General features: G+C 37.0%; 3 protein-coding genes and 1 long non-coding RNA gene across 6 annotated transcripts; 2 read left to right on the plus strand and 2 right to left on the minus strand.

Moving 5' to 3' along the window:
- Positions 1-3,073: 3,073 nt before the first annotated feature.
- Positions 3,074-4,497, minus strand: LOC147542219 (uncharacterized). 3 transcript variants are annotated; one of them, XM_086638053.1, is made up of 3 exons: positions 4,275-4,497; positions 3,597-4,171; positions 3,074-3,444 (listed from the first exon to the last, which is right to left on the minus strand). In XM_086638053.1, the coding sequence occupies exons 2-3, from the start codon at positions 4,123-4,125 to the stop codon at positions 3,440-3,442; spliced, it is 534 nt and encodes a 177-aa protein (XP_086494179.1). In that variant the 5' UTR covers positions 4,126-4,171; positions 4,275-4,497; the 3' UTR covers positions 3,074-3,439. The 3 variants fall into 3 exon arrangements, with proteins under 3 accessions (XP_086494179.1, XP_086494178.1, XP_086494177.1); XM_086638052.1 differs by having other exon boundaries at positions 3,574-4,171; positions 4,275-4,318; XM_086638051.1 differs by having other exon boundaries at positions 3,574-4,374.
- A 6,264-nt stretch (positions 4,498-10,761) lies between these two features.
- LOC147542220 (uncharacterized) lies at positions 10,762-14,924 on the minus strand. The gene is made up of 2 exons (XR_015239605.1): positions 14,658-14,924; positions 10,762-12,040 (listed from the first exon to the last, which is right to left on the minus strand). It is a non-coding gene; the product is annotated as an uncharacterized LOC147542220 (long non-coding RNA).
- Positions 10,929-14,658, plus strand: LOC147542221 (G-type lectin S-receptor-like serine/threonine-protein kinase At1g11330). Its single transcript, XM_086672763.1, has 6 exons — positions 10,929-12,628; positions 12,713-12,975; positions 13,056-13,269; positions 13,380-13,617; positions 13,721-13,871; positions 14,236-14,658. Exons 1-6 carry the CDS (start codon positions 11,299-11,301, stop codon positions 14,515-14,517), a joined length of 2,478 nt encoding a protein of 825 aa, XP_086528889.1. The 5' UTR covers positions 10,929-11,298; the 3' UTR covers positions 14,518-14,658.
- A 3,270-nt stretch (positions 14,925-18,194) lies between the features above and the next one.
- LOC147542222 (G-type lectin S-receptor-like serine/threonine-protein kinase At1g11300) lies at positions 18,195-21,932 on the plus strand. The gene is made up of 6 exons (XM_086672762.1): positions 18,195-19,817; positions 19,935-20,191; positions 20,272-20,485; positions 20,596-20,833; positions 20,936-21,086; positions 21,470-21,932. Exons 1-6 carry the CDS (start codon positions 18,377-18,379, stop codon positions 21,752-21,754), a joined length of 2,586 nt encoding a protein of 861 aa, XP_086528888.1. The 5' UTR covers positions 18,195-18,376; the 3' UTR covers positions 21,755-21,932.
- Positions 21,933-22,169: the final 237 nt, after the last annotated feature.

The raw sequence follows: 22,169 nt of genomic DNA on the forward strand, positions 1-22,169 counted from the left end.
CAAAAAATACACAAACACATGTAAAAGGGAGATGAAAAAAAGTTCAGAAAAATAACTCCCATCAAATCAAGTGAAACTAGCTGACTTTAAAGAAAAACGAAATAACAACAAAAAGGAAGGGTAAGCCTTAAATATTACATAAGAGACGTGGTTGACCTATCATTCAAATCTATGAGTATAACATATTTGAACAACCAACAGTGAGGGTTTCTCTTTCAACAAAAACAAAAGGGTTATTTAGTAAAGACCCCCAGTTATTTAGCTATATTAGGGAACCACCCCCAAAATGATTATGCTTTAGGGGTTACCCCCCATTCTCTATTTTTCCGTCAAAAGCCCGTTATGTTGCAAGCGTGCCAGTCACGTGTGTTTCTTTTGACGATTTTGCCCTTCCCAGCTACCGTTTGAAATATATACCAAAACCACCCCTCTCTTTCCCAACGGTCGTATGAATCCTTATTTCTATATAAACTCATCTTTTGGTTGTGTTTTAAAACGATTTCTTACCCCAAATCAATCAAAGACAGTGGTACAACGAACGGGAGGAGGTGTTAAAAGGGAAGAAACGAACCAGGTAAGCCATTACTGGTCTTCATCAGCAAAACTATAATGGGGGTCCTTCCCTAAATAGTTGATTTACAGTGGGGGTCCTTCACTAAATGTCATATTATTCATGTTTTTACAGGAAATGAGCTGCCAAATTTGTGAGGTCAAAGCACATGAAGCCTTCAATTGTCCATTTATGTACTCAGCATGTACAAATGCAATATGTGGTGGCATTCGAAAAGTTTTGGAATCAACTAATACTCTAAAACATGGATTGAAATCAGTGAAAGCACTAAACAGTAACTACTAAAATCCTTAAACCCTCTATTAATGGATTCAAGTTGTGCAAACCTAAATGGTAAACAAAAACTGTAATGTCAACTCATATAAGAACACAGTAATTAGGGTTAACAACATGGTAACTAATCTGTGAAGTATGTTCATCTGGAATCGAATGAAACAAAAAACGAAATTCAGGTTTAGATACTTACAACCCACTTCCAGATGAACCTTCTGCCATTAGAGGGAGAAATCAGAGTTGAATAATTGCAAACCCCTTTGAATCTCCTTCGATTTATGGTTGCAATCGAAAAAAAAGCTAGGATTTCCACGTTTGGGACGACTCAGAAACTCTTCTCTCTCCTTTCCCGCGTTTCCACCCAAAAATGGGTAGTTGAGGGAGACTTAAATGATAATAAAAAACTCGAAACCGTTGATCTGGATGGAGGGTAAGATCGTCAAAAGAAACACACGTGACTCGCACGCTTGCAACATAACGGGCTTTTGACGGAAAATAGAGAATACGGGGTAAACCCTAAAGCATAATCGTTTTGGGGGTGGTTCCCTAATATAGCTAAATAACTGGGGGGTCTTTACTAAATAACCCTATATATTTGAAACGGTAGCTGGGAAGGGCAACATCGTCAAAAGAAACACACGTGACTGGCACGCTTGCAACATAACGGACTTTTGACGGAAAAATAGAGAATGGGGAGTAACCCCTAAAGCAAAATCGTTTTGGGGGTGGTTCCCTAATATAGCTAAATAACTGGGGGGTCTTTACTAAATAACAGTGAGGGTTCTCATTCCTCACCACACATTTCTTGATATTTTCCCATAAAATATTCTAAAATAAAGTGGGAGGAGGAAACCGTCACCTAAACATATGGTTGAGAAGAAACAAAGTGGAATACCCCACAATCCGTCTATCCCAAACAGACAAAGTAAGCAAGTAAAGTGTGTGGCCTATTGAAGTGTTAAATTAATGTGATTGTGGTGGGCGCTCGGATGTCATGTATTGTAGTCAAATTTGGGAATTGCTTCAATAAAGATATCTCCATGTCAAACATCACAGTATGGGTATGGGCTAATCTGTCCTACCTTTCCACTAGATAAGGCAGAAGAATGATACAAGTGGTATAACATTAAAAAATTCGGCATTGGACTACATGTTGCTAAAATCTAGAGTGTAGTTTAGATTAATTTAGTTAAAATTATAGTAAGTAATACCATTTAAAGCGTCCATAGGATCGTTGTGTGGTAACTTGCGAGGGTTATAAGAAGTGCGTCCGCTACTTCAATCACATATGAACTGTTTCTTTTCTATAGTAATACACAAAATAAGTAATGAACTTTTTTCGATTTTTCAATCTCATCCACTCGCTCAATGGTTTAGCTATAAACAACGACATGTTTATATCCAAGCTTTTGAACTTAGAGCTAACTTTCGAAGTATGAGAGTTATTGTTAAATGGAAGTCATACACACATTTCTAAAGATGAAGTGTAAACGTTGCATATGCATTTATATCGTATACATGCACATACATGTAGAGAGGCAAACCACAATTTTGAGATTATATGACATCATTACATATTATGATCCTTACAATTACCTTAGTTTTCTAAATAAGCAACTAAGTCATTGAGATAAAAGGCAAAACACATATGCTTGAGTGGGAATTTTAACCATCATTCCTAATTCTTTATAAAAGGCATAGTGGCATTGAGTTTGTAGCCATTCAAATCAAAATTAAATGACGATGAGTAAAAATGACCTAGATATTATAGTTTTGGTTGCTAGATAGTCCTTTCCTATCTGAGACTATTCTCACATACCTCTTCACGTGTGAAGTGTCATTAGCCTAATACATATTGTTTTATTTTTTTTTTCTCGTCAGGTAACGTGGACCAGCTCTAGTACCATGTTAAGTTTGTGATCATCTGACTCAAAACTAATTAAAAACGAATAAATAAGACTTGAACATTATGTTCTAAGTTACAAGATACTCTTTCTTCCACGTGGGACTATTCTTACAAGCACACTTCTTCTTCTCCTTTTTACCAGGGGATCAGATTGATCTTTTTGAAAAAGACAGTAAAAATAGTAGAAGACATGGGAGAGACGGACAATGAGAGCCACAAGTTCACAACAACTCTTGGCATGTCAGTAGTCTGCTAAAGTATATGATCATTTCCACATATTGAAGGAAAACGAAAATAACAGAAGAAACACAAGAAAAGATCAATTTACAAGTTAATTAATAGATGTTAAAGAGGTATTAATTATAATAATCAAAGTTTGATTATTTGATTCAAATACACCTCAAAATCCCATGCTAAAAACCTTGGGGATCTTTGTTGAGTTTTGCAAAGATAAAAAAGTATGCATCCCTATCTGTTGTTACTGGAAAGAAATTTCTTCCTTCAATTTGTTGAGCGAACAGAGTAGATGAGGTGATGATTTTGGATCGATTTGACCTAATTTACGATCTTTCAATGGCCTGAAGGAGATACCCGACGTCGTTTCTTCATCATCATCATCAGCTATTCGATTTACCATTGAAGTTAGATTAGGGTTTGATTGAGAGTGCAAACAAGGGGAAAAACGGAAATCATCCTGAAATAGAAACGGTCTGATCATCAAATTGGGCAAAAATAAAATAAAATTAACAACTGAAATTTAAGGTAGATCTAGCTGATGATGAATCTAAATTAAAAAAAATCAAGAAGAAAAGTAGATGAAAACCTGAGAAGTGAGATCACGCATACGTTTCAAAGATAAAATCGGCCTTGAAGTTGTTTCAGCAACACTTCCGCTTTCACTACTTGAAGAACTAGGTGAAGGTGGAGAAGCAGCTGACCATGGAACCACTTGATTTTCGCTGTCTTGTTCATCATCACTATCATATTCATCATCGGTTTCACCTTCTTCATCATCATCATCATCATCATCATCATCATCATCATCATCATCATCATCATCATCATCATCATCATCATCGTGATCATGATCATCCTCTGGTTCTTCTTGGTGATCTTTATCAACTTCATCTCTCTCTGATTTTCTATTACATCTACTAAAACATTTCTCACAAATCGAAATTGTTTTACCTAATTTTGATCCTGAAGCTTTCCAAGGAGTTTGAGATTGACATGAACGACAAAGAAGAATTCTAGTGTGTTTAGCAACAAGGAAATTTGCAGAATGAACTTTTGAATCACAATCATAACATAAACTTGCATCATCTGATTCACAGTATATCTCAGCTCTACCATCGCATAGCGAACATTCTTTCATCTTCTCTCTCCCTCTCTCTCTCTCTAACTTCTCTCCCTCTCTCTCTCTAACTTCTCTCACTCTCTCTCTCTCTAACTTCTCTTCCTCTCTCTCTCTCTCTCTAACTTCTCTTCCTCTCTCTCTCTCTCTCTCTCTCTCTCTAACTTCACTTGAATTCTTTCTCTCTCTAACTTGTCTGCAACTTCTCCGAGCTTTTTTGGGTTTTCTTTCTTTTCAAGGTTTTAACTGGAATTTCGTACTTGAAAATACAAGAAGTTGTGGAGGGTATTTTGGTCAATTGGATTTTAAAAATATCTTTCTAATTCCTGGCCTAGGATTGTTCTGCTTCTACATTCTCCAGCTGACGTGTAACAAACTAGGGGCTGAAACATCACCTAGGGTTTATTCACTAGTGATTATATTTTGATTCCCAATGACGTGGAAAGTTACGTGGCTTAATATTGACATGAGATTCTGTTTTTCTTACGTGGAAGGTTTAGGTCCATGTATCTGTTTTGTTGGACACATTAACCTGGATTTAAATGTTGAGACAAATGGGGACCCATTTGGAATTATTATTTGGGCTGCCCCATGCCCTCTTCACTAGTAATAGGCAAATTCTGGAAAGACCCATTTGTTTAAGGCCACTAGATTATTCTGTCACTTCCTCTGACAGTGGTATTTGGCCTGAGTTTCTATTTCTCCTCTTTGGATTTCTCTCATCCCAGTAGCTATTTTAGGAGGTAAGGTTTCTTCCACATTTATTAAAAAACTTCCCCCTTCCACAATCAATGTAGAATTATCTTAATACCAACGTAGTACCAAAGTTGAAGCCACATCTCTATTTCATATCCGAACATGTGACATTCCTTGGGCAACAAATATTTCTGTGGAAAAGCCTCTGATTCAGGTTTTCTTTTTTTGTTGAGAGGCCTTTTATTCAGTTTTGGTTGCAAAATAAAAAGAACTGACAATCCATAGGGCCGGTCTTGAGATTTCGGAGGTTCGAAGCGAGTTATAAGAATGTGACCTACTTGCGTTTCATAAGAAAAAAGTTGTACATCAGAATTCTCAACATTTTTCTTGCACAAATGTGAGGTTTAAACATTAAACTTGTGTCCATAACTTGCAGTCTGAATCGAACGATCTGATTGAGTTACTCGGAAATCGGTTCGGGGTACGTCCTTAGTCGATCCACAGGTCAACTGGTTCAGCGAGTTCGGAATTCGACGAGTCAATAGTTTGTTCAGTTTCTTTTTTTCTTAATAGAACAAAATATTAGAATAAGTTTTTGAGAAAAATGCCCAAACAAATTTCAGCCTTCTTTTTTTCAGTGCTTATAAGGTGATAGTGTTGGTTGTGGCTCGAAGGTAGTTGTGGTGTTAGAGGTTTAGTAATGGTGGTGGTTGTGGTGTTGAGGCTTTGTAATGGTGGTGGTCGTGGTGGTGGTAATAGTGGATGTACGGTGGTAGAGGTTTATTAAATGTGGTGGTGGTAGTAGAGGTACAATGGTGGATGTTTGTTAATCGTGGCGGTGGTAGAAATTTGAACTAAAGTAATTACGAAAAGTATACTTTCATGGCGGTTGTAGTATTGAAGTTTAGTAATGGTATTGGTAATGGAAATACAATGGTAGAAGTTTAGTAATTGTGGTGGTAGTAGTGGAGGTATATTATAGAAGTTTGGTAATTGGTAATCGTGGTGGTAGTAGTGCACGTACATTGTAGAGCTTTAGCAATTGTGGTGGTAGAAGTAAAGTAACAAAAATAAGGGTTATTTCTCAAATAGCCCTAACTTTGTGACCAGCTCCCTGCCTAGCCCCTAACTTTGTCAAATATTCTCATATGGCCCATTTTTTCAATTACCGTTAACTAGTCATCACCTTCTCTCCTCCATCTCATCATCTCTTTCTGCCGCCTCATATTCTCGCCACCTCATCGTCTTCAGCCGGCGAAGGTCGCCGGCTGATGACCTTCAAATAATTTTTTTCTCTAAATTTTTCTCTCCTTTCTCTCTCTCTAAATGCTCTGGCGAAGGGGTTTCCCTACGCCAGAGCTAGGTCTGTTCAACGAACAGACCAATCTGTTCGAGAAACAGATCTAGGTTTGTTCGTTGAACAGGCTAGCTCCGATGAAGGGAAACCCCTTCACCGGAGCATTTAGAGAGAGAGAGGAGAGAAAATTTTTTAATATTTTTTAGAGAGAAAAAGGAGAGAGAAAATTTTTAAAAAAAATTATTTATTTTTTATTTGAAGGTCGCTGGCCGGAAAATTGGCCAAAGATAAGAAAGACTCCATTTTTTTATTTCTAAGTATGAATGGTAGGATTTTCATATTTTGGATTTGGAGGGAATAGAGGGGCGGATGTAGCCAAGTGGATCAAGGCAGTGGATTGTGAATCCACCATGCGCGGGTTCAATTCCCGTCGTTCGCCCATACATAAATCAGTTAATAAAAGAATAGAAAAATCTTTTATTGTGTCACTTAAGTTATAGAAGAATTTCTGAACCCAAGAATTAAGAATGATAAGTAAGCATCTCTTGTAAAATATGAGCAACACCAAATCCCTCTAGAGCCTAAACTTCCATTTCTCCTACCCGTTGCCCCCTTGCTTGGCCCTTTCCCTAAGGGGTTGTTGCGTAACAAGCGCGTAATGTCCACTGGAACGCCCATGGATTTTATCATCAACTTGATGAATTAATTTCAGGCGGCGACCTTCGACGGTGAAGACGATGAGGTGGCGAGAATATGAGGTGGCAGAGAGAGATGATAAGATGGAGGAGAGAAGGTGATGACTAGTTAACGGTTTGCTGACGGTAATTGAAAAAAGGGGTCATATGAGAATATTTGACAAAGTTAAGGGCTAGGCAGAAAGCTGGTCATAAAGTTAGGGGCTATTTGAGAAATAACCATAAATAGATAATTTAAGAAACAAAAAATGCTTATGCTTGGAATCGAACCTAGGTTGTTTGATCCTCTGACATGTTTTTTTTACTAATAGAGCCACTATAGACTACTTGTTGCATTTAGCACATATTTTACAAAAATAATTAAAACCGGAGCCCCTTACTTCTTTCTACTTATTCTTTTGTTGAGGCCCCTTGGCCTTGGGGGTCCAAAGCGATGCTTTACTCGCTTCCCCCTCAGGGCCGGCCCTGACAATCCATATGTTTGCCAAAATACAATTGCAGTACACATTGTACTATTGTAGTCCATAAGATAGTCCACCATAGAATGGTTTGGGGAATTAAGCTTTACAATGTCCAGTTTTTCATAATGCCTTAACTAGGGGTGCTCTGTTTTTTTTTTGCGTGAGACCACTCATGGAAGAGAAGGCTAAGATGATCGGCAGAACTATTTTTTCTGTCTCCTATTGTGGATATTCCTAGGCGCGGGAATCATCATCACATTTTCTCGCATCTTCTCCTTCCATTGTTTTCATCTTCATTTTAATCTCTCTCTCAACTTCATTTTCTCCCACCTTCAATCAATCAAATCGTAAAAAGGTTCCTACAAAAAAACAAATTAATGGTTGTGATGTGACGTGAAAATATAACATTGAGGTCAATGAACTTCGATGAGTTAGTTTTCAAACAAGTTATGTTTTTTCTTTTTATACAAATAGCATATAACTAAGCAAGGAAATGACTTAAAAAACCTCTAGAAGAGTCAATATAGCTTAAAAGAACCCAAGGAGAAGTCTTTAGAGCCTAGGAGCAAAAATGACATACGAAGAGAGAAAGGAGCACCAAAGGTATTCTGGTCATTTTATACCTAAGAAGGTCTATTGAGTCTGATGAGCATGATAATGAACTTGGTGAAGACTAGAGTTGAAAATGAGAAGAATGAGCATGTTAGGAAACTAATGCAAAATAATTTTGCACACTTGGGTCAAGTTCAATGGAGCTAGAGCTAAATTTAATGAAGGCCAGCGCTTTGGGGAAAGCTAAATAGTTTTCGGGGTGTGAAATTTGAAAGGGAATATGTAAAATTTTAGAAATTTTCTGGGAAAATAAATTTTAAGGGGAAATAAAAAAAAACACTCCACCTCACCTCACTCTCTCTCCACCTCACCTCTCTCTCACCACCTCACCTCTCTCTCTTCTCCGACAAGAGTCGCTGGCCGGAAAATATTCCGGCCGGCGACCATTAAAAAAAAATAAAAAAATTTCACTCTCTTTCCCTCTCTCTCTAACAAATTTTTTTTTCTTCTCTCTCTCTAGAACAAATCTAGAGAGAGAGAAGATCTGTTGAAGGTCCCGAACAGGACCTTCAACAGATCTGGTTGAAGGTCCCGAACAGGACCTTCAACGGATCTGTTGAAGGTCCGTTCGGGACCTTCAACATATCTGATGAAGGTCCCGAAAGGACCTTCAACCGATCTGTTGAAGGTCCTGTTCGGGACCTTCAACAGATCTTCTCTCTCTAGATTTGTTCTAGAAAGAGAGAGAAGAAAAAAAAAAAATTTGTTAGAGAGAGAGAGGAGGGAAAGAGAGTGAAATTTTTTTAATGGTCGCCGGCCGGAAAATTTCCCGGCCGGCGACCTGTCGGAGAAGAGAGAGAGTGGTGGGGACTGGGGAGAGAGAAGATGAGGTGGAGAAAGAGAAGTGAGATGGAGAGAGGGAGCTGAGGTGGAGAAGCTATTTTGCTTTCCCCTAAATAAAATTGTCAAACAAAATTGACCAATTTTTGACCAAGTCTTCACACTCCGGAAATTATTTTGCTTTCCCCAAAGCGTTGGCCTTTAATGAAAGAATAAGTCAAAATGCAGAAAGGAAGAGCTAAACTACGAGGGAAAAGGAAAAAAGGGTCATTTGAGTAGAAATTATAATAGATGGATCAAAACTTGCCCTGCTTTTGTCTCTACACTTTATCTTCTTCCCACCACAAGAGAAAATAGCAAGGGAGACTAGAATTTTGAGGACTTAATGGAGATTTAGGGGGGGGGGGGGGTAGTGGTTGGGGATTTGGAGGGACATGGCAATGTCCCTCAAAGTCTGTGTTATTGGTTGGGGACATTTTAAATGTCCCCAAATGTCTGTGTTATTGGTGGGAGACATTTAAAATGTCACAAAATGTCTCTAACTGTCCGTGTTATTTAAGACATTTCAAATGTCCTGAAATGTCTGTGGTATTCGTTAGAGACACAAAATTAAGGACATTTCAAGACAAATTGGTTTTGGAGACATGTGAGGACATTTTAGTGTAAATTTGGAGAGCTTTTGGAGAGAAAATGTCTCTCAAAATATGGAAGACACTTGTGGACATTTCATTAAGAAAAATAAAAATAATAATAATTATCAAATTAGATTAAATAATTTATAATAAATAATATATAAAAATATTAATTATTATAATACTTTATTATAGTAATAATGATATTATTGCCATTACTATATTATACTATTATTATATTATTATAATATTATCTTATTATTATATTATTATACTATATTATTATTATCTTATTATATGTTACTATATTATTGTATTATTATTATATTATATTATTACTATATTATGTTATTATTATCCTATTATTATTACATTATTTTCTTATATTACCATATTATTGTATTATTATTATATTATTGTATTATTATTATTATATTTTATAATATTATCTTATTTTTATATTACTATGTTATATTATTATTATCTTATTATATGTTACTATATTATTGTATTATTATATTATTATATTATATTATATTATATTATATTATATTATAGTAATAATGATGTTATTATCATATTACTATATTATATTATTATTATATTATTATATTAATATATTAGTATACTATACAAAATAATACATATTTACCAATTGTCCATCAATGTTCACAGATATCTATGGATGGCTACCAAAGTCGAAAAATATATTTTTAAAATATGAGTACAAATATATTATTTTGTATGGTTAGACAATAATGACAATACTAAAATAATAAATGCCTACCAATTGTCATCCATGATGAGATAATAATAATAATAATAATAATAATAATAATATAAGTAATAATTATTATTATACTAATAATAATAATAATAATAATAATAAGTAATAATAATATCTACTACACATTTTGTCCATGGATTCAATATGTTGAAATGTCTCCAAAACATTTTGTCTATAAACCAAATGTCTTGAAATGTCCATAAAGACATTTTGTCCATCAGTACACCTAGGGAGACTCCCAAATGGGACTCCCAAATGAACCGTTTTACCCTGTGGATCAAATGACAAAACCCAACCCACTTTCTCTCTCTAGGATTGGGTTTTGTCTAGTGGTACGGTTCATTTGGGAGTCCCAAATACGGGCTCCCAATACTTATTGTTTTGTCCATGAATCAAATGTCTTGAAATGTCTATAAAGACATTTTGTCTACAGACAAATGTCTCGAAATGTCTTAAAATGTCTACGAGACATTTTGTCCACGAATATCCTTCTAAATCCCTATCCACTACCCCTTTTAGAGAGGAAAACTTAGAGAAAGCACAAAAGAACAAGAGAAATTTCCATGCTTGAAACAAATCACGAAAACGTCTGCCATAGTAACACAAGTTTGGTAGTGAATTCTAAGTTCTCTGTTTACCTACCCAACTCTGCCATGATATATAGTATTTTAAGAATCAAACTTCTTCAACTCTCAACTTGTTGTCAAATATAATTTTTAATGTGAAGCCAAATTAGAAAATAGATAGATGCTGAATGCACCAGCAGAACCTTGGTTTAACATTAATATATGTTTTTGACCATTCAAGGCCAATAAAGAAAGAAATAGAAAAACTTTGACTGCATAATCTTAGCCCAAGGGAAATGTTGAGGTAACTCCAAGCCAATCCTTCTTTTGAATAAAAAAAAAAGAACTCCAAGACAATCATGCTCTACGTTGATGTATCCGACTCGAGGAACGCGATTATAATTCATCTCAGTTAAGCGACGAGTAGGACTTACAAAACTAAGTCAGGATGCTTCAGCTCAAATGGAAGTTTTTTAATAGCCAACCCATAAAAGTCAATATACACATATTTTAGTCTCTCTGTCTCAGTCTACGAGTACATGGTGACGAGAGGAAGGGTCCCTGGACAGAAATTGAACGCCTCTTCATGTTATCAGTAATAGTAGTTGACTTTCCTCATACTCTATATTCCACCAAACAAGAGATTATTTCTGACTTTCTGCATTCATATGGCTACCATTAATAGTAATGTGAGAGATTATCTTCCTATCTTTCTTTTTTCATGGTGGATCATACTCCTTTCGTTGAGTTCCTGCACTGCCAAAGATGGCTCCACCATTACAATCACCACATATATTAGTGACCAGCAAACTCTAACTTCCACCGGCGAAAAATTCCAACTGGGCTTCTTTGATTTCAATTCCACTAACCGTTTCATCGGAATATGGTATAAGACAACCCCAGGACAAAAAGCCGTGGTATGGGTTGCCAACAGAAAAAATCCAGTAAATGATTCTTCTGGAGTACTGAGGATTGCTCAGGATGGAAATCTGGCAGTCATGGATGGAAGAGGAACGATTCTCTGGACTACAAATATTTCTGATATCCCCGTTAACAATTCATATGCAGAGCTATTGAATACAGGGAATCTTGTTTTGCGTCAAAAAACTGATAAACAAAATATATTATGGCAGAGTTTCGAAGACCCCTCAAGTATATTTCTGCCATCGATGAAACTGGGTTCAAATAGAAAAACTGGAAAGATATTAGAGCTTAGATCCTGGAAAGGTGTATCTGATCCTTCAGATGGGGATTTTACTGCAGGACTCGAGCTTACAGACGTTCCTCAGGTAGTCATACGAAATGGATCTCAACGTCACTGGCGAAGTGGTCCATGGAACAACAGGGTCTTTATTGGGATTGCTGATATGGATTCAATCTACGGAGATGGTTTCTCGATAACAAGAGATCCTGCAGAAGACACAGTATACATGACTTGCAATTATTTCAATATCACTTTTGTAATGCATGTTCTATCTGTAACCGGTGTTTTATATGAACTTCGTCAGGATGGGATAGACACAGGATGGTACGTGAGTTTCTCCACGAAACTACAAGGTGAGTGTGATGTTTATGGTAAGTGTGGTACTTTTGGAAGCTGTAACATACTTGAATCCCCAATTTGTAGTTGTTTGAGAGGTTTTACACCCAAGTATAAAGATGATTGGAGTAAGGGAAATTGGTCGGGCGGGTGTGTGAGAAGGAGTGAATTGCAGTGTCAGAGAAATAACACTATTAGTAACATTACTAATGGAGAAGATAAGAAAGACGGATTTCTGAAGCTTGGACAGATGAAAGTACCTGATTTTTCATATCGGCAAGATGATCCAAGGGATGCCAGCAGTTGTGAGCAGGAGTGTTTAAAGAACTGTACATGCTTAGCTTTTTCATATGATAGTGGAGCTGGATGTCTAACTTTCGGCGGAAATTTAATAGACATACAAAAGTTTTCTGAAGGTGGGGCTGACCTTTTCCTTCGTGTAGCTTATACAGAGCTTGGTAAGTAAGAAATGACTTCAAACTTAACTATTCCTGACACTTCTAGCATTAACAACTGAAATTGTGATTAAAATGCTTATTCAGATGCAGACGTGAAGAAGAAGCGCTCGAAGAAAGTTATAATAATTGTAGTACTAGTAGTTACCTTTACCGCGGGGGTTTGCATATATTTGTTTTGGAGCTGGACGAAATATAAAAGAAGAAAACAAAAGAAAGACATGGAAAATTCGGTGATTAAAGACAATCCAGATCTAATTGTTTTCAAATACGAGAAGTTAGCCATTGCCACAAACAACTTCTCTGAATTCGATAAGCTTGGGGAAGGTGGTTTTGGTCCAGTATATAAGGTAAGTTTATTTGTATTTTGGACCTCTAATATAAAATGAGTTTGTTAAACAAGCTATGAAACATTGTATGGTGTTCTTAGGGGAAGTTGGTGGATGATGGCCTAGAAATAGCTGTGAAAAGGCTTTCAAAGGGATCTGCACAAGGAACAGAGGAGTTCAAGAATGAAGTTGGAGTTATCTCAAAACTTCAACATAGGAATTTGGTTGGACTATTGGGCTGCTGTGCTGAAGGGGAAGAAAAGATGTTGGTCTATGAGTACATGCCGAACAAAAGCTTAGATGCCTTCCTATTTGGTTTGATATTTTTTGACATATCGATCCTTCATGTTTTTAACCTAAAATTTCTTAAGCTACAATCTAATTCTATATTAAGTTTAATGATTGATATTGGTTCTATTGATCAGATTCGACTAAGCGAGCCCTCTTAGATTGGAAAAAGCGAGAGCAAATAATCGAGGGAATAAGTCGAGGAATTCTTTATCTTCATAGAGATTCAAGGTTAAAAGTAATCCACAGAGACCTTAAGGCAAGTAACATTTTGTTGGATGAAGATCTAAACCCCAAGATATCAGACTTTGGCATGGCAAGAATATTTGGAGGCAATGAAATGCAAGCAGAGACCAGAAGAGTGGTCGGGACATAGTAAGTAAACGTTAATGAGTAATAAGAAAACTATACTCATTTATGTTTTTTTTCTTCTCTAAACCTTTCAATCAATCAACTTTCTCTACACAATCAAATGCAGTGGCTATATGCCCCCAGAGTATCTCACCGAAGGGCGATTTTCAGAAAAGTCCGACGTTTTCAGTTTTGGAGTACTACTGTTGGAGATTGTGAGTGGAAGGAGGAACGCTTGCTTCTACCATCAAGATCTATGGGTGAACCTATTGGGCTATGTGAGTGACTATAGTTTTTTTTTATAAATTAGACGCCAAGAATAATTACATTTATATGGCATTGATACATCATCATCATGAATATAATAGGAACACAACATGAATTGAATGAGCATAATAACCGCCAACTAAGACATCTTGAACCCTAAAGACCATATTAAGACTCTTAAGGCCGTCCTAGTGGGCCTGAAAGCCCATCTATTCCTACCGTTTGACCGAGAGTCAATCTCAAGACCTCTTGGGATTAAGAGTGGTAGACTGAGTGACTATAGTTGGTTTATAGTAATTCTATCCCTCAGTCAGAAATCAAACTTTTATTTCTAGTTATTTAGTTAACTAGAAGATTGTTATTGTCATTTTTCAGGCATGGCATCTGTGGAATGAAAACAAGATTAGGTTACTAATCGATCAAACGATGCTTTCAGAACCACATTTTGAGCAAGAAATTTTGAGATGCATTAATGTGGGGCTACTATGTGTTCAAGAATTTTCAAAGGATAGACCAACTATGGCTACTACACTTTCCATGCTTACCAGTGAAATTACCAATCTTCCTAAACCTAAACAACCTGCATTTGCTGAAAGAAGGGATTCTCCAGATTCAACTTCAAATAGTCTAACACTTACAAGCATTGGCGGTCGTTGAAGTACACTGCTACTGGGTTTTCATTTTGAATTCTTACTTCTAAACCCTAGAAAACTATGGCCAAAGTTGGATGGTAATAATTTAATTCGAAGATGTGAATAATTATAAAAAATAAATAAATTGCGGAGACAGTAACTTACAGAGGTTCAACATTGTCATGAGACTGCTTTAATTTGTTCCTCTGAAGTAAGAGCTAATGAAACGGGCTTATGATCAAATGAGCCAAACAGGAAGGTTCAAAGGATATGAGTTTGCCCTCTAGTTACACTATTTCTCAAAATGTTCCACAGCCACAATGCAACCTCATCGCAACCCTAATGCAACCCCAATTCAACCCACTGCAAACTACACAAGGAGCTAAAGAGAAAAAATGGGTTAATTCTAATTTGGCCCTCGATTTTGAGAGCAACTAAAAAAAATGGCCCCAATAGCAACCATGAAAAGAAAATTCGAGAGCAAAGCCGCGATGAAACCATGAGCAACCAAAAGAGGTGATACAAAACAGTGAATCACTATGCAGAATGAGAAGACATCAGTATAGTTATCGTTCATAAATTGAAAATCCAGCTTCTCGGAAGAAGTAGAATTCAAATGGAATTAGAATGATTTCCATATAGCAATACGAACACCGGAAAGAAAGAGTTGCAGTCGCATCAAATGCATAAAGCCTTTAACAAAAACAAAGTGTCATCGGCGATCAAACTGCAGCTTTATATAAGATCACTAAACCCCCAAGTTCATTTCTTAAGGTTCATGCTAAAAACTTGATAGAGATGAATGGCAGCAACAACCACAAAAGGTGTACCGGAGGCGTTTAAAGAAAGATTCTAAGGTCCAAATTCTGATTTAGATTGGAATCTTGAATAACGGGGGCCGAATCCAAATTAGTTCAACTTTGTTTAAAGTCTTTAACGCCTTTTAGTTTGGACTTGTAGTAGTTTTAGTACGTCAACATTTGGTTGCCCAAGTGATTATCATTGTTGATATAAACTTCAAAACCTTGGAAGTCCCAAGTTCGATTCCGAGCGGAGATGAAATCTATGGTTTATTAAACTTGGGTTATTAAATGTATAAATAAAGAAGTTTAGTTGGCCTTTAGGCCCGTAATTTAGTTGGTTTAGGCCATAGTTAAATTGGGATTTAGACCCGATTATGTTAAAGATTAAAAATTTTTGCTGTATCACGTTGTGACACTACGTAACATAGTATGATTGGACTGATGAAGCCAAATTGATGAAGGTATTACATCAAAAGAAGATAACATATTATGTAACATGGTTATGCTTTAGAAAAGTTCAAAGAAGCACATGAATAATTTATTTCGAAATCGAATATACGAGCTATGTCCTATCTTACTTACCACCATTAATAAGAAAATGAGTATAATATGCAAGAAAACTCAAATTAATAATGCTAGTGAGACCTTTTTGTATAAAAAAGTCTTTCATAATTTGATCAATTATGTCCCAAGGTTCCAGATAAAAAATAAGGGCGGACAATACAAAAGAAACAATATCTTCGCTATGGAAAAAGGAGAGTACAAAAATAAAATAACCCTTCAAACAGCAGAAACAATATCTTCACTATGGACCAAGGAGAGTACAAAAATAAAATAACCCTTCAAATAGTGAGATGGCCAATCGAAAGGAGAGATATCTCTCCCAATATATCCCGAAGTTCACAATAGACGAACTCCTAAGAAATAGAGTCTCCCCCAACTCGAGAGGCTTTCTTCAGAAGTATGGTGGAAAATTCTAGTGAAAAGCAATAAGGTTCAATTGCCAAAGCCGAACCCCGAAGAAGACTCGGAGCCCAAAACGATAGGAACCATCAACACCATTGGTGGAGCCCGACGTTGGGAGGACATACCAAAAACGCTCGCCGCAGATATGCAAACGAAGCTAGGGGACCGCCCTTCGTATACAGAAAACCTGAGGCAAAAACTCATCAAATTATCTTCACAGATGACGACTTACTCGGAATAATTACCCCACACAACGATCCTCTCGTGATCACTGCGATGAGCAGAGCTTGCTTCCAACAGTTGGGCGTGACAATTCTTCTCTGTCCACTACTATATGATAATGATGGATTAATGAGTTACATGGTAGTTTCGAGAGTTAATTTGGTGTTCAACTAAATTCATTATTGTGCAGGATCGAAAAAAAAGGTAGTTTTGGTCTTTTTTTTGCCGACCGATAATGTCGGACGTCATTGTTATCGTCGTTTGGAGTGCAAAGTTAATGCCTCCCCGTGTGTGTTTTGCTTGGTTTGCACTAATTAGTTGTGCTTTTACCATGGGACTCTAAATTCGTTGTGATTAAGCTCATTAAGTGCAAAGGTCTTTTGAATCTAGTGTTGTTAAAATGGCCATGTTCTTAAAATGGCCCATGTTCTTATTAGTTGTGATTAAGCTCATTGGTTTGCACTAATTGGTTTGCACTAATTAGTTGTGCTTTGCCCATGTTCTTAAAATGGCCTCTGAATCCAGTTTGATGATGACATATTTGCTCGTTATTGGTGCCTTAGTATTTCTACCAATCTACACTAAATAAAAGCTTGTTCATCAACCAATTTCATGATTGCCTTAACGAAGAATGTGTCAAAGAAACGTCTCATCAAGTTATTTCCCAAATTAAACTTTCGGTTTGATCCTCCGTTCAATTTGCGAGAGGGTAATAAGAGTAAAAGTGGCACTCAAATCAAATATTCTTAACCAAAATACAAATCGTGGGACATATTCTCATCTATATATTTCCAAGATATAGATACACTGGAATTAGGATTGTTTCTATGTTTACGTTATTTGTTTTCATCCATTGTGATACTCTTTTATTATAAATAAACATGAAGATATATGGTTTTACCAAAACCTAAATCTTTCATGACCTATTCTTTGACCTGTTTAGTAAGTGTAACCCGAGCCTGAGTAGCTGTGACTTCAGCAAGGTGTTGCTAGTCGGGGTCGTCCGGGGTGTCTCTATCTCTCTCTAGACCATCATGGGAACGTGGGTAACCATTGCTGATGCGATGAAAAGACATAAAACCTCCCAGTAATGCTTGTGACGAGAAGACAAAACTACTCCTATTATTGCTTGTGATGAGAAGGGCTCCGACAACATGCAAAACTAAGGCCCCGAGGTGCTTCCTCGGGATCCCCTTGATGTGAAGAACAGTTTGGTTTTCTCTGGACACTCAAAAGATACAGGGATCGGTGAGTGTGTACTTTGTACATTGTATGTGAGGCTCCTTACCTACAACCGCGAAGCAGCCATAGTTTGGCAAGGAGATAATGTAAGGAATGCCGAGCTCCTTTTAGGCAAGCCTATGATATGGAGTCTTGTTACTTATCTCGGCGTATCTTCAACATACGGTAAAGAGTCGTGTCTTCCTAGACATGGAATTATCCTCTAGAAGGGAATACTTCCAGTCCAAAGACGGGAAATCTGTCAGTGCTCGGAGCTATCTAGCTATGTCATATCTGCATACCGGGTCTGACAACAACTATGTTAACCATGTGGATCATCTCAATTATTCAGGTTTAGTAGTGAACTCTATGTTCTCTGTACTTACGCAAGTCTGCCAAGATGTAGTATTTTAAGAATCGAACTTCTTCAACTCCCAAATTGCTGTCAGATCGATTTTTTAATATGAAGCCAACAATGACAGAATTAAAATAATAGCTGTTGAATAAAACTTCTTAAACTTGGTTTAATATTAATATATGTTTTTGACCATTGAAAGCCAATAAAGAAATAGAAAAACTTTGACTGCATAATCTTAGCACAATGGAAATGTTGAGCAACTCCAGTCTCCAGATACTGCCAAGTAGTAGTTTTATGGTACATGGTGATGACTGATGAGAAGGGTTCCTAGACAGAAATTGAATGCCTCTTTATCTTACAAGTACTTGACTTTCCTCATACTCTATATTCCATCAAACAAGAGATCATTTCTGACTTTCTGCCTTCATATGGCTACCATTAATAGTATAGCGAGAGATTATCTTCCTATCTTTCTTTTTTCATGGTGGATCGTACTCTTTTCAATGAGTTCCTGCACTGCTAAAGATGACTCCACCATTACAATCACCACATATATTAGTGACCAGCAAACTCTAACTTCCACCGGCGAAAGCTTCATACTGGGCTTCTTCGATTTCAATTCCACTAACCGTTACCTCGGAATATGGTATAAGACAACCCCAGGACAAAAAGCCGTGGTATGGGTTGCCAACAGAAAAAACCCTGTAAATGATTCTTCTGGAGTACTGAGGATTGCTCAGGATGGAAATCTGGCAGTCATGGATGGAAGAGGAACGATTCTCTGGACTACAAATATTTCTGATATCCCCGTTAACAATTCAATTGCAGAGCTATTGGATACAGGGAATCTTGTTTTGCGACAAAAAACTGATAAGCAAAATATATTATGGCAGAGTTTCGAAGACCCCTCAAACACGTTTCTGCCAGCGATGAAAATTGGTTCAAATAGAAAAACTGGAAAGATATTAGAGATTAGTTCCTGGAAAGGTGCATCTGATCCTTCAGATGGGTACTTTACTGCAGGACTCGAGCTTACAGACGTTCCTCAGGTAGTCATACGAAATGGATCTCAACGTCACTGGCGAAGTGGTCCATGGAACGGCAGGATCTTTATTGGGCTTCCTATTATGGATTCAATATATGGAGATGGTTTCTTGATAACAAGAGACCCAGCAGAAGACACAGTATACTTGACTTACAATTATTTAGATGTCACCTTTGTAATGCATATTCTAACTGCAACTGGAGATTTAAATGAAATTCGTTGGGATGACAAAGACACAGGATGGCACGTGAGCTTCTCCACAAAAGTCCAAGGTGAGTGTCGTGTTTATGGTAAGTGTGGTGCTTTTGGAAGCTGTAACGTACATGATTCTCCGATTTGTAGTTGTTTGAGAGGTTTTACACCCAAGTATAAAGATGATTGGAGTAAGGGAAATTGGTCGAGTGGGTGTGTGAGAAGGAGTGAATTGCAGTGTCAGAGAAATAACACTAATAGTAACAATACTAATGGAGAAGATAAGAAAGACGGATTTCTGAAGCTTGGACAGATGAAAGTACCTGATTTTTCATATCGTAAATATCCAAGGGATGCCAGCAGTTGTGAGCAGGATTGTTTAAATAATTGTTCGTGCTTAGCTTTTTCATATGATAGTGGAGCTGGATGTCTAACTTTCAGCGGAAATTTAATAGACATACAAAAGTTGTCTGAAGGTGGGGCTGACCTTTTCCTTCGTGTAGCTTATTCAGAGCTTGGTAAGTAAGAAATGACTTCCAACTTAATATTATTTTCATCTCCTTTTCAAATTCAAAATTCATGACACTTCTAGGCTCTAGCATTAACAACTTAGTACAAATACTTATTTGAGGCAGACGTGAAGAAGCAGCGCTCGAAAGAAGTTATAACAATTATAGTACTAGTAGTTACCATTATCGCGGGGGTTTGCATATATTTCTTTTGGAGGTGGAGGAAAAATAAAAGAAGAAAACATAAGAAAGACATCGAAAATTCGGTGATCAAAGACAATCCAGATCTAATTCTTTTCAAATACGAGAAGTTAGCCATTGCCACAAACAACTTCTCTGAATTCAATAAGCTTGGGGAAGGTGGTTTTGGTCCAGTATACAAGGTAAGTTTGTTTGTATCTTGAACCTCTAATATGAAAGGAGTTCGATAAACTAGCTATGAGACATTGTATGGTGTTCTTAGGGAAAGTTAGTGGATGATGGCCAAGAAATAGCTGTGAAAAGGCTTTCAAAGGGATCTGCACAAGGAACAGAGGAGTTCAAGAATGAAGTTGGAGTTATCTCAAAACTTCAACATAGGAATTTGGTTGGACTATTGGGCTGCTGTGCTGAAGGGGAAGAAAAGATGTTGGTCTATGAGTACATGCCGAACAAAAGCTTAGATGCCTTCCTATTTGGTTTGATATTTTTTAACATATCGATCCTTCATGTTTTTAACCTAAAATTTCTTAAGCTACAATCTAATTCTATATTAAGTTTAATGATTGATATTGGTTCTATTGATCAGATTCGACTAAGCGAGCCCTCTTAGATTGGAAAAAGCGAGAGCAAATAATCGAGGGAATAAGTCGAGGAATTCTTTATCTTCATAGAGATTCAAGGTTAAAAGTAATCCACAGAGACCTTAAGGCAAGTAACATTTTGTTGGATGAAGATCTAAACCCCAAGATATCAGACTTTGGCATGGCAAGAATATTTGGAGGCAATGAAATGCAAGCAGAGACCAGAAGAGTGGTCGGGACATAGTAAGTAAACGTTAATGAGTAATAAGAAAACTATACTCATTTATGTTTTTTTCTTCTCTAAACCTTTCAATCAATCAACTTTCTCTACACAATCAAATGCAGTGGCTATATGCCCCCTGAGTATCTTACGGAAGGGCGATTTTCAGAAAAGTCCGACGTTTTCAGTTTTGGAGTACTACTGTTGGAGATTGTGAGTGGAAAGAGGAACGCTTGCTTCTACCATCAAGATCTATGGGTGAACCTATTGGGCTATGTGAGTGACTATAGTTTTTTTTTATAAATTAGACGCCAAGAATAATTACATTTATATGGCATTGATACATCATCATCATGAATATAATAGGAACACAACATGAATTGAATGAGCATAATAACCGCCAACTAAGACATCTTGAACCCTAAAGACCATATTAAGACTCTTAAGGCCGTCCTAGTGGGCCTGAAAGCCTATCTATTCCTACCGTTTGACCGAGAGTCAACCCTAGAACTTCATGGGCTTAAGTGGGGGTGTCCAACAACTGAATCAAAGGGTGGTAGCCTGAGTAACTAAACTTGGTTTATAGTAATTCTATCCATTTGTTAGATATCCAATGTTTATTTCTAGTTGACTAGAAAATTTGTTTTTTCATTTTTCAGGCATGGCATTTGTGGAATGAAAACAAGATTAGGTTACTAATCGATCAAACGATGCTTTCAGACCTACTACTTTTTGAGCAAGAAATTATGAGATGCATTCATGTGGGGCTACTATGTGTTCAAGAATGGTCGAAGGATAGACCAACTATGGCTACTACACTTTCCATGCTTACCAGTGAAATTACCAATCTTCCTAAACCTAAACAACCTGCATTTGCTGAAAGAAGGGATTCTCCAGATTCAACTTCAAATAGTCTAACACTTACAAGCATTGGTGGTCGTTGAAGTACACTGCTACTGGGTTTTCATTTTGAATTCTTACTTCTAAACCCTAGAAAACTATGGGCAGAGATTGGATGGTAATAATTTAATTCGAAGATGTGAATAATTATAAAAGAATAAAAATAAAAATAAGCTGCGGAGAGAGTAACTTACAGTGGTTCAACATTCTCATGAGACTGCTTTAATTTGGTTCTCTGAAGTTGGAGCAAATGAAACGGACTGCATTTTAGCATTCGTTCACGGTATGATCTACAGGTGGGAATTGGTCGGGTATGGGCGCCCACGGGTAAAAACACTTCGGACACGGACGGATCGGATAGATCTTCTCGTTGGCTATTAAGGTAGTCGCGTAGATTAGACGGGTAATTTTTAATTTTCCTCTACCCAAACCCAAATCCTGCCCACACCCACTAAAGGA

Source organism: Eschscholzia californica, unplaced genomic scaffold (genome assembly GCF_041429995.1).
Source record: "Eschscholzia californica isolate CP2 unplaced genomic scaffold, dmEscCali1.0.p SCAF_4, whole genome shotgun sequence".
NCBI lineage: Eukaryota > Viridiplantae > Streptophyta > Magnoliopsida > Ranunculales > Papaveraceae > Eschscholzia > Eschscholzia californica.